Source organism: Podarcis bocagei (genome assembly GCF_964188305.1).
Source record: "Podarcis bocagei genome assembly, chromosome: 15".
Taxonomy (NCBI): domain Eukaryota; kingdom Metazoa; phylum Chordata; class Lepidosauria; order Squamata; family Lacertidae; genus Podarcis; species Podarcis bocagei.
Genome location: NC_138141.1, coordinates 29,395,101 through 29,410,596, shown reverse-complemented (window position 1 = coordinate 29,410,596; position 15,496 = coordinate 29,395,101). Strand labels below are relative to the sequence as shown.

At 41.6% G+C, this 15,496-nt stretch overlaps 1 protein-coding gene and 1 long non-coding RNA gene across 8 annotated transcripts in view; one reads left to right on the top strand and one right to left on the bottom strand.

Moving 5' to 3' along the window:
- Positions 1 to 15,496, bottom strand: part of ARHGAP32 (Rho GTPase activating protein 32) — a 212,137-nt gene that overhangs the window by 16,406 nt on the left and 180,235 nt on the right. For all 7 annotated transcript variants that reach the window (XM_081172433.1, XM_081172436.1, XM_081172434.1 and 4 more), the window contains 5 exons: positions 15,135 to 15,284; positions 4,819 to 4,921; positions 3,703 to 3,847; positions 2,888 to 2,970; positions 208 to 315 (listed from right to left, as the gene is read on the bottom strand). In XM_081172433.1, coding sequence (XP_081028559.1) covers positions 208 to 315; positions 2,888 to 2,970; positions 3,703 to 3,847; positions 4,819 to 4,921; positions 15,135 to 15,284 — 589 coding nt within the window. The remainder of the gene's footprint in view (positions 1 to 207; positions 316 to 2,887; positions 2,971 to 3,702; positions 3,848 to 4,818; positions 4,922 to 15,134; positions 15,285 to 15,496) is intronic.
- Positions 332 to 15,496, top strand: part of LOC308574686 — a 306,109-nt gene continuing 290,944 nt past the window's right edge. The window contains exon 1 of the long non-coding RNA XR_014002535.1: positions 332 to 519. This is a non-coding gene — a long non-coding RNA (uncharacterized lncRNA). The remainder of the gene's footprint in view (positions 520 to 15,496) is intronic.

Here is a 15,496-nt window from a genome sequence, read left to right as displayed (position 1 = left end):
ACTCCAGATTCTTCTTCACCCACTGCTTTGTTTCATGTGTACAAAAAGGTCCAATGTTGAACATGCAAGGTTCCATCAAAATCAAGAAGACCAAAGCCCCCTCCACCACCATCGTTCAGCTCAGCAGGTCCTGGATGCTGAGTGTAAACGAAACATAAGGCTATCCTGGCTAAGATACCTCATCTTCAATCAAATAAAAAAAGGTACCTCAGCAGATTTGGTGCCCAGACAATCGCTAAGTTCTTTGTGTGCATGTTGGTGATGGCACAGTAATCAGCGAGGTGAGCCAAATGCCTCATTAGGAACTCCAGAGTCCTGGAAAATGAAGGAGAGCTGTTAGTGGTGAAAGCAAGAGTATCACACAAGTTAGTACAGTGGTACCTCGGGTTACATACGCTTCAGGTTACAGACTCTGCTAACCCAGAAATAGTACCTCGGGTTAAGAACTTTGCTTCAGGATGAGAACAGAAATTGTGCTCCGGCGGAGCAGCAGCAGCAGGAGGCCCCATTACCTAAATGGTGCTTCAGGTTAAGAACAGTTTCAGGTTAAGAACGGACCTCCGGAACGAATTAAGTACTTAACCTGAGGTACCACCCCTGAGGGACGCAGGTGGCGCTGTGGGTAAAAGCCTCAGCGCCTAGGGCTTGCCGATCGAAAGGTCGGCGGTTCGAATCCCTGCGGCGGGGTGCGCTCCCGTCGTTCGGTCCCAGCGCCTGCCAACCTAGCAGTTCGAAAGCACCCCCGGGTGCAAGTAGATAAATAGGGACCGCTTACAAGCGGGAAGGTAAACGGCGTTTCCGTGTGCGGCTCTGGTTCGCCAGAGCAGCAATGTCACGCTGGCCACGTGACCCGGAAGTGTCTTCGGACAGCGCTGGCCCCCGGCCTCTTGAGTGAGATGGGCGCACAACCCTAGAGTCTGGCAAGACTGGCCCGTACGGGCAGGGGTACCTTTACCTTTACCTTTACCACCTCAGGTTATTGTCCTACACTTTGCAAAACAGAAAAAAAGAATGGCATTGATATGGATTTGTTTAGCAGCAAACTGAAGTGCTATAAAAATGTGCCCTGAACAAGGCCCAATATTCTGAAAAGTCCATTGACCCACAAGCCTTATTGGGCCTGCCAGAGGTCCCAGTATGGCTGGTGAGACCACTTCCCCAAAGCCATGCTCATCTGCTCCGCACCTCACTGCATTGTGGCAGAAAGGTTGTTAATTTATTCCATCAACCAGGCTTCAGGGAAATTTTACGGAAGCTTCATCATTCTCTGGTGGCCACTAGAGGGAGTGTTTGCAATATTCATCCAGCTAAAGTGTTGAGAAAGGAATACTGACAACCAGGTTCTTCTTCTGTGCTTGGATCATAATTAACAGAAATGTTTAACTGGGAATTTGAAGGTCTATAGTCTGTTGAAGAATAATGTGGTAGAGGGTCCAGGGATACAACCACACACAGCCACAGGGTGTCTTGATGATCCGATTTCAGAATAAAACGAGTACACCCCAGGTTACAGCACATACACTGAAGGCTCAAACCTGGCCATGCAAGGGGGGAACTTAGGCATGTTATTGATTATAGGTTTCCTATAAAATACAATGCTATGTGTAGTGGTGGAGGAGGGTAATTCTGTGCTATCTTGGTCTATGAGGTTATTAGGAGCAGAGCAAGGAGGCCAGCGGCCCGTAATGAGCCACAGCAACAACAATCCTCAGTTCATTCTAAGGGGGTTTTAGCATGCCAAGACCTCCCAAGAAAACCACAGACACCCTAGGGAAAACTTGAATCTTCTCCTGTTCACATTAAGACGTGTACATTGTATAACAAAGGAGGAACCAGCTTCTCGTATGGAACACAGAAATGGCCTGGTGCCTTCTCCAAGTTACCAAGGAATGATTTCTGTTTTACTGTATCTCCACCGCCACCACCACAGACCCTGCATGTCCACAGATGCTAAAAGCAGCCAAGTGCTGTAAGCCTCGCCAGAGAAAGCCTTGAAAGGTTTTGCAGGCTTCCCAACCACTTTCCTGACTCATTTTTGCCAGCATTCCCTACTGCCCTTAATGTGGGTTGCACTGAAGCTCTACTCAGTGAGCTGTCCTCGTTCCCTGCTGGCAGCTGAGCACATCTGCTGTCCCAGCTATAGTCAGGCATATTTATGCTTACATTAGCATTTTATATAGTTCACCTTAACTGGCAATCAAATTTGCAGAATTTTGCCTAAAAAGCAAGATGCCATACCTACATTTCTTGCAATTTCTTTCCATTTCACACCCTGGATTTTCTTGTTTCTACAGGGCCTCCTTCCTGCCTCCATTAAAATACCTTGCAGATCTAATGACCTCTCCTTTCCTTAACAAAATGAGACAGTTCTGCTATTACGGCCCCCATTCTTCGCCCCCTCTCACAGCATGCTTTTCATAATGTCAGCTACAATTATGCAGAATATATGTTGTTTGTCTTGTTACAGATCTAATTAAAGTCGAAGTCAACTTTATGCAGATACAAATCCTTCAGCATGCACCCAACCATTTAATTTGATAGATGCAAGAATAATGCTGCTTCAATATGCCAGCCATCTTAGGGGGTATAAATTGGAAAGCGAACAGAAAATGTCAACCTTCCTTTTAAGAATGATTATATAATTGTACATTGAATGTGCAAAGCACTTTCGAAAGGAAGACATCAACTCAGGCCCCCACACATAATACAATGTGAATTTAGATTAGCGTGAATAGTCTTGGTCTGTCTCTGTGTCCCGGGAGAGGCAGAGGTGTGTTGCCAAAACTGCATGGAAAAGGGGGCATAGTGTTGCACAATCAAAGGCACCCAGCAGGGTATGAGAACTTAAAAAAAGAATGTGCATTGAGAAAGAGCTGATGATGCAAACCTGTAGTGAGGTGGGGGCAACTGCTGGATGACATCATGGATTTTGACTAATCGTTCTTCATCTGTAGCAGCAGACACAGCATCCTAGAAAGGAACAAAAGCAACAAACCTCAATGCCATGCATTTGCTGCAAGGTGCCACCTATCTGGGTGGCTTCAGAACGCTGTCCTGCTAGTATGGCAATCAGCATGGAAGTCACAGTTCAATGAGGCTGAGAATGAACGGACACTTTCAGTATCCAATGTAGCAAGCATGGCGTTGCAAGGCAGGTATTGCTCCTACATTAGAATGCAACGATATTATTTATTGCTTTGGAATTCCACCCGGACTGCTACTGGTTAGGGAAGCGTATGTGCAGTTGTTCCCTATTTTAACCCTCACAACAGTACTGCAACAGAGACTGATTAGCCCAAGGTCACCCACTGAGCTACATCATTTGGTAGGGGATTTGAACCCTGGTCTCTTCAATCGAAGTTCATCTGGTGCACTGCACTGCTCTGACAACTGAGCATGCTTCCCTTTGAGGTTGAAAGATATTGACCTATATCGTTGGAAATTCTAGATATCCTTGAGGCTTTCCCCCCAGATCCTGTTTCCGGGGGCACATCAAGCGCAAAAGATAAGGTCATGAGTTGCACCGGAAGAACTGTGAATGAATACTCATGTAACAATTATATACAGGAAGCGTGCCAGTTCTTTAGATGGGAGTTTAATTTAGCTACTGTTAAATGCAATGAAAAGGGGAGATATTTTTGAAGTGTGACTCCCACTAATGCTGCCCAGGCAGTAAAAATAGGAGTCCCGTCTTGCACTTACTGAAAATTTCTCATAGAGCTGATAGGTGAGCAGAGGATTTGGGAGTTCTCGGAAATAGAGCTTACAGAGCGAGCCCACACAATGTATATCCTGAATGTATACATCTTTTGTCAAGTCAGGGATTTGCTCAGAGTCAAACTCATGCCTGGAGACAAAGGGAAATAAAGAGAGAGAAAAGAGGATAATATATACTCAAAAGATGAAAAGGACTTTGTTTACAGGAAGAAACAAATGCCTCAAACCTCAAGCCACAAAAATCTGTGGTCCTACAGGTTCACATTTTTGCTAGTTGAAATAGCTTCTTGGGAGCCATTTTAGTTGGCTATAAAACCACTAAGCGTGCTCAACAATCAAACTGCCTGTAATCTGGAACACTCCATGAAATTGATTTCATGATATATACTCAACGTTCATGCAGCCAAAATTCAAGCAATTCCAATTATTATATGCAACAGATTTCTGGCTAGGTAGAGCTCCCCATCTGTCAGAATGAAAATAGCATTTCCTTTCAGTCTGAAGACCTAGAAAGAAAAATTGTGAACATGATGGGCCACCCAGGGCCACCATGGCCCTGCAGATCCAAATCACTGTATGCAGATTCTGTGCAAGCCACAGAGCCAAGAATCACATGAGGAAAATTCTTCTGCAATGGCCTGTCTTGATGAGAGAGCCATAAAAAAACAAAACAAAAGCCATCTACAGAGGGCCGCAGATGGCAGTGCTTGCTCCATGCTGCATAACATGTCTGGAAATTGCTGTTTCAAATTAGCTAGGTTTAGACACACAGGAGCTAATATGGTGAGTCAGACAACTGGGATCAGAGAAGAGGCAACTGCTGTTTCTGAAGCCTGCATCCACAAGAGCCATAAATAAACTGCAAATTACTTGTTATCCCACAGTCATTCTGTATTCTGAAATAATAGATTGTGGCCTCAGAGCAACACAACTGGTTTCTGTCCCAGCCAATGATACTTTTGGATTCATGGAAAAATACACAATACGTCAAAAATTAAGTGTTTTAGGAGCAAACCAGAAATAAATTCTCAATGGCATTCAGCAGCAAACCCCAAAACTGACATTAGCAGTTGAAATCACAACACAAAAAAACATTCATACCGTAGTTTCTGGATATTCGATGCAATCCCAGATAGACGGTATATTCCATCCACAATGCCATGCTTTTCAATGAATTCAGTGCAACTCTTGAGAACCTGAGGGACTTAAAAGCAAAAAGCAACAGTGTTGGTTGACCATTAGATGCTCTTAGCATCACCTTCCCAGATTCTTCCTGGCTACACACATAGAAAGAAGCCCTTCGAGAAACTACACAGGTAAGAGATTTCTTAAATATCTTTTAAGTACAGCTAGTTCAGGGGGTGCTTCTGTTTTCTGTTAAGACAAGACTGAAACCCAAATCACTGCAATGTGTGGCTTCAGATAATGAATTCATGTGGTTCCTGTTTGCACAAAGTCTAAAGCAGCTGTCACCAAGCCAGCCAGCTTCAACTGTATGCTTTCTCATGCCTCCAGCACTGAAGGCAGCAGTAGGACAGGCTCAGCTAAGTTACTACCACAGAACCAACTGGACTACCCACTCCCTCCAAATCCTGAAGTTTTGTAACTTGGGGCAGTTGTGACTGGTGGACTGCTTGTGGCAGCAGTGCTGGCTAGATGCATGTGTTTAACTTGAATTGCAAGTCTATGATTTGGCTTGCTTTGAGGTATCTGCCTTCCATTTGTTTGGGGTTCAATATGGTGGATTTAGTAATAGCCCTTTGGATAGGATTCAGGTTCAGAGATTCCCATTTGTTAAATGAGCAAATATTTTTTTAAATGCTGCATATGTACACATGACATTTGACATATTGACTCTATGGCTGGGTTCATTTGCTTGGGTTATCTGTTCTACGTTCAGTGTTGGAAGTTTCTTGTGCCTGAGACACAATTGTGTCAGGAAGCCCAATATCCTGCACAGGTGATGTTGCTTGATGGGAGGAACTTGCAAGTACATGCAACAGATGTGCACCTTTAGAGAATTTTCTGCCACTCAGGCCACCACAATGATGCCCACCACACCTGCCATGTTGTACCCTTTTGGTGCATTTGGGAGGCACAGTGTGAGGTCAGGAACTGCACCTCACCCTTTGGAAGAGCGGCAGTTTCATGATGACCACAAAGGTCAGCCAAAATGTTTGTACCCTTGGCACCAACCCCAAGCTACCATGCTATGTTTCCTGATCTGCCATTTTTAACTGGATTGATCCTTCAAATCACAATTTTTCAATGGCATTGACCAGATTGGGCCAAAGGTTTTTGGTTCAAAGGAGGGGAGCTCTATCATACAAGTCTACCCTACTGCTGACTAATAAACACTAACAGCAAATTCCACCTTAAATTTAGTTTAACTTTAACTTTATAGACTTGTATGTCTGCAACAGAATGGAAAAAACAAGGTAAATCACAACAACAAATTGCAAAACAGTATGTGAAGTTAATCTGTAACTGAAAAACTAGAACATAGATTAGGATCAATTGCAAGACAGGTACTATTAGACACACATTAACATTCCATCCAATATACCAACCCTGCCGGCTATTCTACACAATCGGTTTCCTGCTCTATATCCCTATCCGCCATGTAGGATGAAATCAGATTCTCCAGGCAAAACATCAGCATCTTTTAAGCATGTGTTGTTTTGGTTAAAAAATGACCACTCCACAGACACTCAACTCCCCCCCCCCCCATGCCATTCCCAGGGAAGTCTGCTTATTATTAAGGGATTCATAGAAGTTGGGGCAATATCACGGAAAAAACTGCCAAAATTATTTTTAGTTCTACAGTATAAACCTTGCTTTTCATAATACTTCTAAACTATAACATCTCCTTTCTAATTTCTAAATCCAGTCCTTGTCTCCAACACTTTGAATTTAAGGTTCTCATATCTTCAATTCCTGCTGGATTCACACTATAACCCAAGTAATAGACCATAGTAAGGTCTGACATAAAACAGAGACAGGATAGGATAGGAAACAGTTTGGAGTTATAAGATTGACCAACATATTAGGAGCTGAATTTAAAGGATTGAACACAAATACAAAGAATAATCAACACTTTCCCTTTTCTGTTTAGCTCCTATAATTCTCCTTTAACAGGAGGCTGAGGCACTGTACAAAAAATGAAGCCATGCATAGCACAAGTCCCCCCCCCCCCCCGTCCCTGGCACTGCCAAGAACACCTGCCTGCGCTGCCTAATTGAAGCACCTTGTCACAGAGAACGACCTCAGCAGGCGTCCAGGCCTCTTGCCCCCCAGGGTTTCCTAGCCTTATAAACAAACAGTGTGGTAGTGCTGTATTTGTCATAATTAAATTTCAGGAGCACCCTACTGTGACATTTAACATCAAACCAAAGCAGAAAACAGAAAGGGGACAGGGTGATGGGGTGCAGTCACTGCAATATGTTCAATTCACTGGCTCATTCGCCATGCAAGAATGGGAATTAACATTGAACTGACAATGGATACAACAGCCTCATTTGCCCTCCAGGTACCACTAGTTGACAGCTAATTCTTTAGTTTAATTGTCACAATGGATAAGAGGACCTTGTCAACATTCAGCTGTGCCAGAAATGGCCAATTCCAAAATTCTTCAAAACAGGTTTATCCCAATCATGTTTTAACTGGGTTGTACTGGGCTCCCTAACAAAAATTAAGATATCCACAAATATGCTTCACTGATGCTTATGACTAAGTAAGCTTTTGTTCATTTAAGTCTCCCTACTTTACTTGTTTTCTATTTGGAGTTTGTAACCTGAAGTGTTTGTAACCCGAAGTGTTTGTAACCCAAGGTACCAGTGTAATGCGCTGATCTCTCCATCTAAGTTTGTCTGACCCAGTGAGCTCCCAAATGAGGTATCTATCATACATCCTTTGCTTTGTACCGAAGGATAAGGCACCTTTGCAAGAGGCTTCCTTGTTCAGTTAACTATAATCGTACCTTGGAAGTCAAATGGAATCCATTCCAGAAATCCATTTGACTTCCAAAACATTCGGAAACCAAATCGTGGCTTCTGATTAGCTGAGGAAGCTCCTGCAGCCAATCAGAAGATGTGGAAGCACCGTTGGACGTTCGGGTTCCAAAAGAACTTTCGCAAACTGAAACAATCACTTCTGGGTTTGCAGTGTTCGGGAGCCAAAACGTCCAAGTTCCAGGGCATTTGACAACCAAGATACGACTGTATAGGGAAGTATTTTTTGTCTACATGAAACTTCCAAATGGGCCATGTGTCCAAACCAACAAAGTATGAGACTGAGGGTTGTATTCAATGAAGCGCTAAGAGATTGTTCCATAAGTGCAACAATTTCTGCTTCCTGGTTTACTGATCTCCCCTTTCCACTCCCTCTCCCGCTTGCTGTTCTGGGAGTTCTGCCGACCCTCTGTAAAGAGTTGGGGAATGTAGGGGGGGGGGAGTCCTATTGCAATAATGGAAAATATTGTGCTGGCTTCCTCTGGTGCAACAATTTAATTCAACACTTCCCCCCAAAATTCATGCTCTTGATTGCAATCATACAACTGTGGAGTTGGAAGGGACCACGGGGTCATCTAGTCCAACCAAACTTTCCAAAAGACCCCATTTTAATCTATTTGCTTATTAATGGGGCTTATTCCTCTTCAGCACAACCCTTAAGGTGACTTTCAGAACTCAAAAACACAATACAATATCCTTGATTTTAAATGGCATGTAGAGAACATGGAAGCCTTCCAGCAGATTAAGATGGCAAAGATGTAAGACAAAGGAAGGGCAAAAGCATGATCACTTTTAATCTGTTGTTTTGTGTTTCCTTTTACATTCCAATAAATGGGGGAGAGCTGCCAGATGTCATGTCATGTCATGATCTTATCCTGGTCTTATCATGATACCCAGGTAACAGAAAGTCTAAATTAGATCACTATGCTGATAGCCTGATGCTGACAGAATGACATCTGTAGTCTTCAAACTGATTACAAAGCATAAGCATTTTTGTTACATACACAGAAATACATGGAAGTGCAATTAACAGAGCTCAAATCAAGCCAGAGAGAGGCCTGGATTACTATTTTCAGTTCTTCGGTTTCTAGGCAACATGCCATCAGTGTTTCCCAGATACATCCCTGTCTGCAGATACCTTGATAAATTAAAACATGGTGAGCCTGTGGGATGCTGAGCACCACAAACATCTCCTGCAGAGAGATAAAGCAATCCGTTTGTGTTTTCTTTCTGATGCCAAAATGACTGTTCCTATTTCTAGAAATAGAAGTGAAAATTAAGGAATAAAGAAGAATTAAGGAGACAACAGTCCTCTCCATTAAACTGCAACAGGAATGTAATGTCTAAGCGTCAAAAATATCCCTGGAGGTTTCAGAGATTTGCTTCATTTCACCACATTGTGGGACTTGAGCGTGAAATGGGCCCTGGGCCCTGGATGTAAATAGCGTCAGGTGTGGATAAGGACTGTGTGGCACCCTCCAAGCTCTGGCCAAAGGAGGAAACACCAGGAAGGCAATGAACAATCGTAAGTGGGCCATGTGGCTTGCCACTTTCCAATAAAACGTTCAGTTCAGTTGTTCCCTGGTCTGAAAAAGCTGAAATTGTGGTGACAGGTCACTTTTTACTTCACCCGACAGCTCCACTGCTTTGCAAGCACAAGTGAAAGGGATTGCCACAACCCAGCTACAGCTCCACTAGGTTTGGCCCAATGCACTGAGCTTGCAATGGAGATGTGAACAACCCAGTTGACCCACGGCCATGTCTATTTCCTGAAGGTCAACCCAAGGGGATAATAAGCTTCTATTAGATACTGCAATCACTGTTTGGGGGGCTTCACTTGTGCTTGATCCAGAAGCTGCAGTTTGTGCAGAATGCCGCAGCATCATTGTTGAAAGGAGTGAGGCCTTGTCAGCTATCACACCTATGCTCAGAGAGCTGCACTGACTGCTACTGCTACAAGTTCAAGGTGTTACTTACTATTAGTTTATAAAGCCTTTAACAACTTAGAACCACTTTATCTACATGATCGCCTTACCCCGCATGTGCCCACTTCACTGCTCTGATCAGTGGAGCTGACACTACTACAGGTGCCACATAATACCCATTCCGCATTTGTAAGAAATCCATTGTTTAATGTAGCAGCAACTACATTTTGGAACTCCCTGCCTATTGATATCAAGCAGGAGCCTTCCCTGTACTCTTTTTGGCACTTGCTGAAAACATTCTTGTTTAGACAAGCCTATCCAGATGCTTAGAAAGCTGGTGTGAATTTTATTCTGTTTTAGTATTTTATCTTTTTGTATGTTTTAAAGTATTTCTTGCATTTTTTTCTTGCTTTATCTTTCTGTAAATGGCTTTGAGGTTTTTTTATTTTAGGTTCTTCACAATCAGTTCACAAATTTTATGAAATAAATAATTTTAACTGCACAGCTGATGCCTAAGAACATGTTCCAAATAGCAAACTAGCTGCTCACACTGAATATTTCAGTTTACTCAGATCAGATTCCCTCCTCTGTTTTTGAGACTGATATGCTTCTTGCATTTTAAGAGTCCAGGGGTTCTCAGTCTATTGCTGGAATAAGAATTATTTGTTCAGCCTGGGAGACCAAGGCTGCCCACCAAGTTCTGTTGAAACAGTGTCATTTTCACAATGTCCAAGGCAGGACCATTTGGCCAGTTAATGGACCATGCCATACTGAAATGCTGCCACTCAGCTGAATTCCATGCACCAGCATAAAGTTAAATCATCACTAGAAAACTGGAACAATCACTGTAAAGCAAAGTGTAGTAATACATTTTGAATCTAAGTCCATGTAAAAAAAAGAAAGAAAGAAAAGAAAAGAAAAGGCAGAAGTGTGGATAGCCAGAAATGCTGCTCTTGAGTAAAAGTACTTAAAATAGTCAACTTTATTTGGACTGTGCTCTGTACTTAACCTGTATTTTCACACAAAGCTGATGAATATCACAGCCACTTCTATTTTATCACTCAGGTATTGCATTTTTTATGTTTACAATGAAATATCATCCTATTCTTTCTATTAGTTCCCAGACTTAACCGGCTTAATTTCAGAAACTTGATATTAAAAGTGCTTATGTGAATAAAGCTGCCTGTGTCATCTTCAGGGAATGTTATGTTTAAATTCTATGCTGTTCCAAAATGTCACCTCCAGCTGGTGTTTCATGAACATCCTGCCATCCTAGTGTAGATGACACTATCTATGCTGTTGTCTTATGAGTATTGATTCGTATTCATTCGCTGTAATGAACTTCACAATAAGCAGTAGTAAAAAGCATTCCCAAAGCAGTAGCATCTCAAGAAAACCCAATGCTATAATGAACATATACTTTAGGACAAAATTTAAGAATTTGGACATCATAGCTCTTCGCTGCATTAAAAAAAAAAAGTTTGGAATGCTGGTTCCTGTATTCAGGCTCAGGAAAGAGCCAAAAAGAATTAAAACTCAGGGTACAAGTAAATATACAACAACTAGAGCTGGACTGAAATCTGTCAGATTAATTTAATAGTAAATTAGGTAAGAATTTTGAAGGCAATAAAAGCAGTTTTAGGGCAGTCGCCCGGCATAGTTATTAACACCATGAGAATGATGGCTTCAGTTTACCAAAATCTAGGACACTTAAAAATGGGCACATTACCATTCAAGTGATTTCAAATGGTTTTAGATCATCTTTAACCTGATCTAGACCTTACTCCATGCTGCTGCTTCAGTTTCTACCAGACCAAAATCTAAGAGGTTTATTGCTTAATAGAGATTGGCCCACCCCTTTTAGAATAAAAATGCACACTGTTTTAAAAGAATAATGGTCTAGATAGCTATAACAATCACTGGCAAGAGCAACATTATGGATTCCATGCCATAATGGCTGAAATGAGTTTGTAAAATCCAAAATGACTCAGTGAATTACCACTATGCCATGTATGTTTAAGGCTTCTAAATTGTAACAGAAATAATATTAGTATAAGTAAAATCCATTCAAAGACTGGAATGCTTTGTAAATACAGACTGTATATCTTTTGAAGACAAGCCTTTAACATTGCTTAAATCTTCCTAATGCATTGCTTAAATTTACCTTATCACAACTGCATGCATATGGGCTTTGAACCACATAATGCCTTCCTTTCACAGAATAAAGAATTACCCAATTAATAGTTTTCTTCTGGGTCATTAACAACACACTTTTCCATATGCTGTGAAGCTGTTTTTGCAGTTGTTTTACATAAATAGGGGGAAAGGGGCATAAGCAGGTAAATGTTTAAAGTAAAAGAACAAGAGTTTCCTGTCAAGCGTTTTGTCCACTGTGCTTACTAAAAACATATATAAACAATTCCTATCAATTTCAGAATAGAAAAGAAAACACCACATCTAATTCCCAATGGGAGCCAATGAACATGCACAGAGATGATGCAATACAGAATTATTATCGCAACACAAAGCAGTAAACAATGAAGCTGCTTTCCATTTGTAGGTGATGCTAAAAGATTCTCACCAGTTTCTTTTGGGCAAAGAGCTGTTTAACTAGGCCAATGGAAGCAGTAATTCTGAGGTGAGCTGCTGCCAACACCAGCTACCAACAAGAGGAAAGTAAAGAGACCCCAACCTAGTCAGGGGCTACAATATGCTGACAGAGGTTGCACACTAGAAAACCACCAAGCATGGCAGGTGGCAGCAAAGCAGAACAAATTGGTAACCCCAGGTGAATGATGAACCGCTACTCCTCAAGGAGTCTTGGTTTGTTTCCAGGTGTTTATTCAGCACAGGGTAGGGAAATGATGTTCAAAGCTAAAGAAACCAAAATACTGCAACTACTTCAAATAAATATTGATCAATATGATTCAAGGAAACAACTAATGCACAGCTTAATCACCAAGTTGTTAGGATGGAAAGCAAAGCTGGTATTTAATAACCCAAGTCTACTGAAGTTCTTGTTCTCCCTACATAATTTCCAGCCTGAGACAAAATTACATGAAGACTGTGCCACATGGCACCCTTGTAGATTCCACCCACATTTGATATGTTACAGCCTGAGTTTCCCAGCCAGTGGCATGTCATGCTATACTGCAATGAACCTGTGCTTATGTGAAGACGCTGCACTTTTGACATGACCTCTCCCAGAGCGGCCTGTCTCCCCAAACAGCCACATCCAAACATGTTGCCTCAGTTACTTTAAGCTGTTTGCTCTGTGATGGTGATGTTTTGGGCAATCTGGACAGCATTTGAATCCAATCCATTGACTGCCTATCTTGATCTAGGTCGTACTTTTAACTCCACAATTATTCGTTACGATACTTTGCTACGTGCTGAGTGGGTAGAAAGGAAAAGTGGAGCTGCGTCTTTCTGTTTGGCTATAGCTACCTAAATAGTTTGGGCAGCCAAATCTCCATTTACATGGCATTACACAGAATGACAGAGAGGCAGCTACCAAGCCAACATGGTGCAGTTTAGAAGATAATCTCAGCAATCCTTCTTACTACAGTATTCAAGTCTTCAATAATCCATTAAAGTGAAAATAACTGTTACGAACAGGGTATATGAGAGTAATATACAGGAGCTCTCTCAGAATAAGCAATAGCCTGGCCTGAAATTCTGCCCATGGTGTCCTAAAATCCAGTTCCCTCTCACTTTTACAGAGTTCTGAATTGACTCATTTTCTTCCTCTACAAATGAAGCTCCAAAATTCAAGTAATAATTCACAAGGGCGCTTTCAGACAAGCACATTTGTCATGCTGAATTTCATTTGCTCCTAGGATCATCCAGTCTCACTACCAATCCTAGAACATTGCCGGTCTGTGCATGCTTTCTCCTAGAGTTGCTAGGATTTCCTGATGTTATATAATCAATGCTGACATTACAACATTGCACCCATGCCCACCCAAATCAATTTGATACATGTGAACTATCATCTTTCCAACAGAAACTTTTGGAAACATATGACTCATGTCCTGGATTCTGACACAGTGTCAAGGGAAAAAACAAAGCGCAAAATTTATGCAATGCTACAAACTGTGCCCTGCCATTTAAGGTTCAGCAAAAAATATCTTGGCAAATTTTAGTGCCTGTCATGGTGTAGGTCTTCATCCAATTAAGCACTTGAAACACAAACTGAAATGCAAGCAGGTAATGAGTTACAAGAAAAGCCCAAGGAACTGCAAATACACTGCAAAGCTCCCAGGGGTATGAGATCACCAAGCAGCAATGTAACATGCTAATTGTATAAGTATTGACACAAATATTATTAATACTCAGGAATGAGGCAAAGCACATGTTTCAATGGATTATGTAATCTTTAACTGGGTGATTTTACACTGAAGTGCTTAGCTTCTGAAAAGAAGAAGCCATAAAGAACAGAAGCACCATCAAGACACTGCAGAAAACACCCAAGAAGCAGCAATAAACAATGCTTCTTCTCCTGAACCTTTCTCTGCATGCTGAAGTCAGTATAATTACAGCAGTACACACTCAAATGTTTTGAAAATGTTTGGACTGTTAACAGACCAAATGTGGATTATTAACAGATTGCCCAGTCTCAGGCAGAACTGAGACATATCAATTTCATTATAGACTATAGTACTTCAATATGCTCCTGGATTTATAAGAGAGGTGCAATGAATTATGTGTTTACCCGCCTGGGATAATCAACAGTTATCCCAAGGCAAGTTGCTGAGTGAAGAACTGCACATGCTTCTTCTCAAACTCTGCTCCGGGAAGGAAGGATTCTGCCACAGTACAGCAATTTGGATCAGATAACCTTTTGGTCCCTGTGGAGCCTTTAATTCTAGCTGTCTGTGGCTCTAGTCTTCTTATCCATTCAAATGTCAAAGTACAGCTACAGCAAACTCAGATTTTTGCCCCTTTGCCATCACCTCCTAAGCAAAAGTTGGAAGATATAACAAGATGGACTTTGATGTGTGATGTCATTCAGTTGCCCAGATTATTATTTATTCCAAATATTTTTCTTGAAAAATTAAAACAGCAATAACAATGCATCAGGGAGACGACATTTTATCCTTGGCTACCGTTCAGATGCCCTTAACTCCTGGGGAAAATGATTGGCCTGATTCTTTCTTAAATCATCACCATGAGGACAACCTGCTTCTGTGAATAATCTCTGACTGATGTCAAAATAATAAATTCACTCTCACACACTCTATGTAACACATCAAACTGTGATATTACAGAAGTGCTGGGTGCCAAGGCAGGACAAATATTATGTCTCAACTGCATGGAAATCTTGGACTGCACTTTCTTAAGAAGAATGAAGAGGTAGATGCTATAGGTGGAGCATTGTAACGACTCAAAGAAAAGTAATGCTGGTCAGATCCAAATTGTTCTTTTAGAATTTGCATTGTAGGACACTCTTGAGCCAAAGCATAACATTCTTCTTACTTACCATCATGACCAGAGTTGAGAAGATGTTCTCCAAGGTCGCAGCCAAATACCCTCTCTTTTAAGATCCCACGTTGCTTCAGTTTCTGTTTTGTTGGCCGAGACTTCATGAATGTGCGCAGGAAAGTAATAAGCTTGCCGTGTTTTTTTGACACTGTAAAATTGAAGGGGAAATCTCATTTTGTGGCCAGATAGAGAGGAAGGAAGATGTATAATACATTATTTCACTGAACCACAGTTCATTCTATTCAAAATCAACCCCCATTACTACCATGCACATATCTGATCAGTTTCTGCAACAGCCTCCTCCCTCCTCCCTTATATAAGTGATTCAAGGAAATCAAAATCTGTAATGGAAGACAGAGT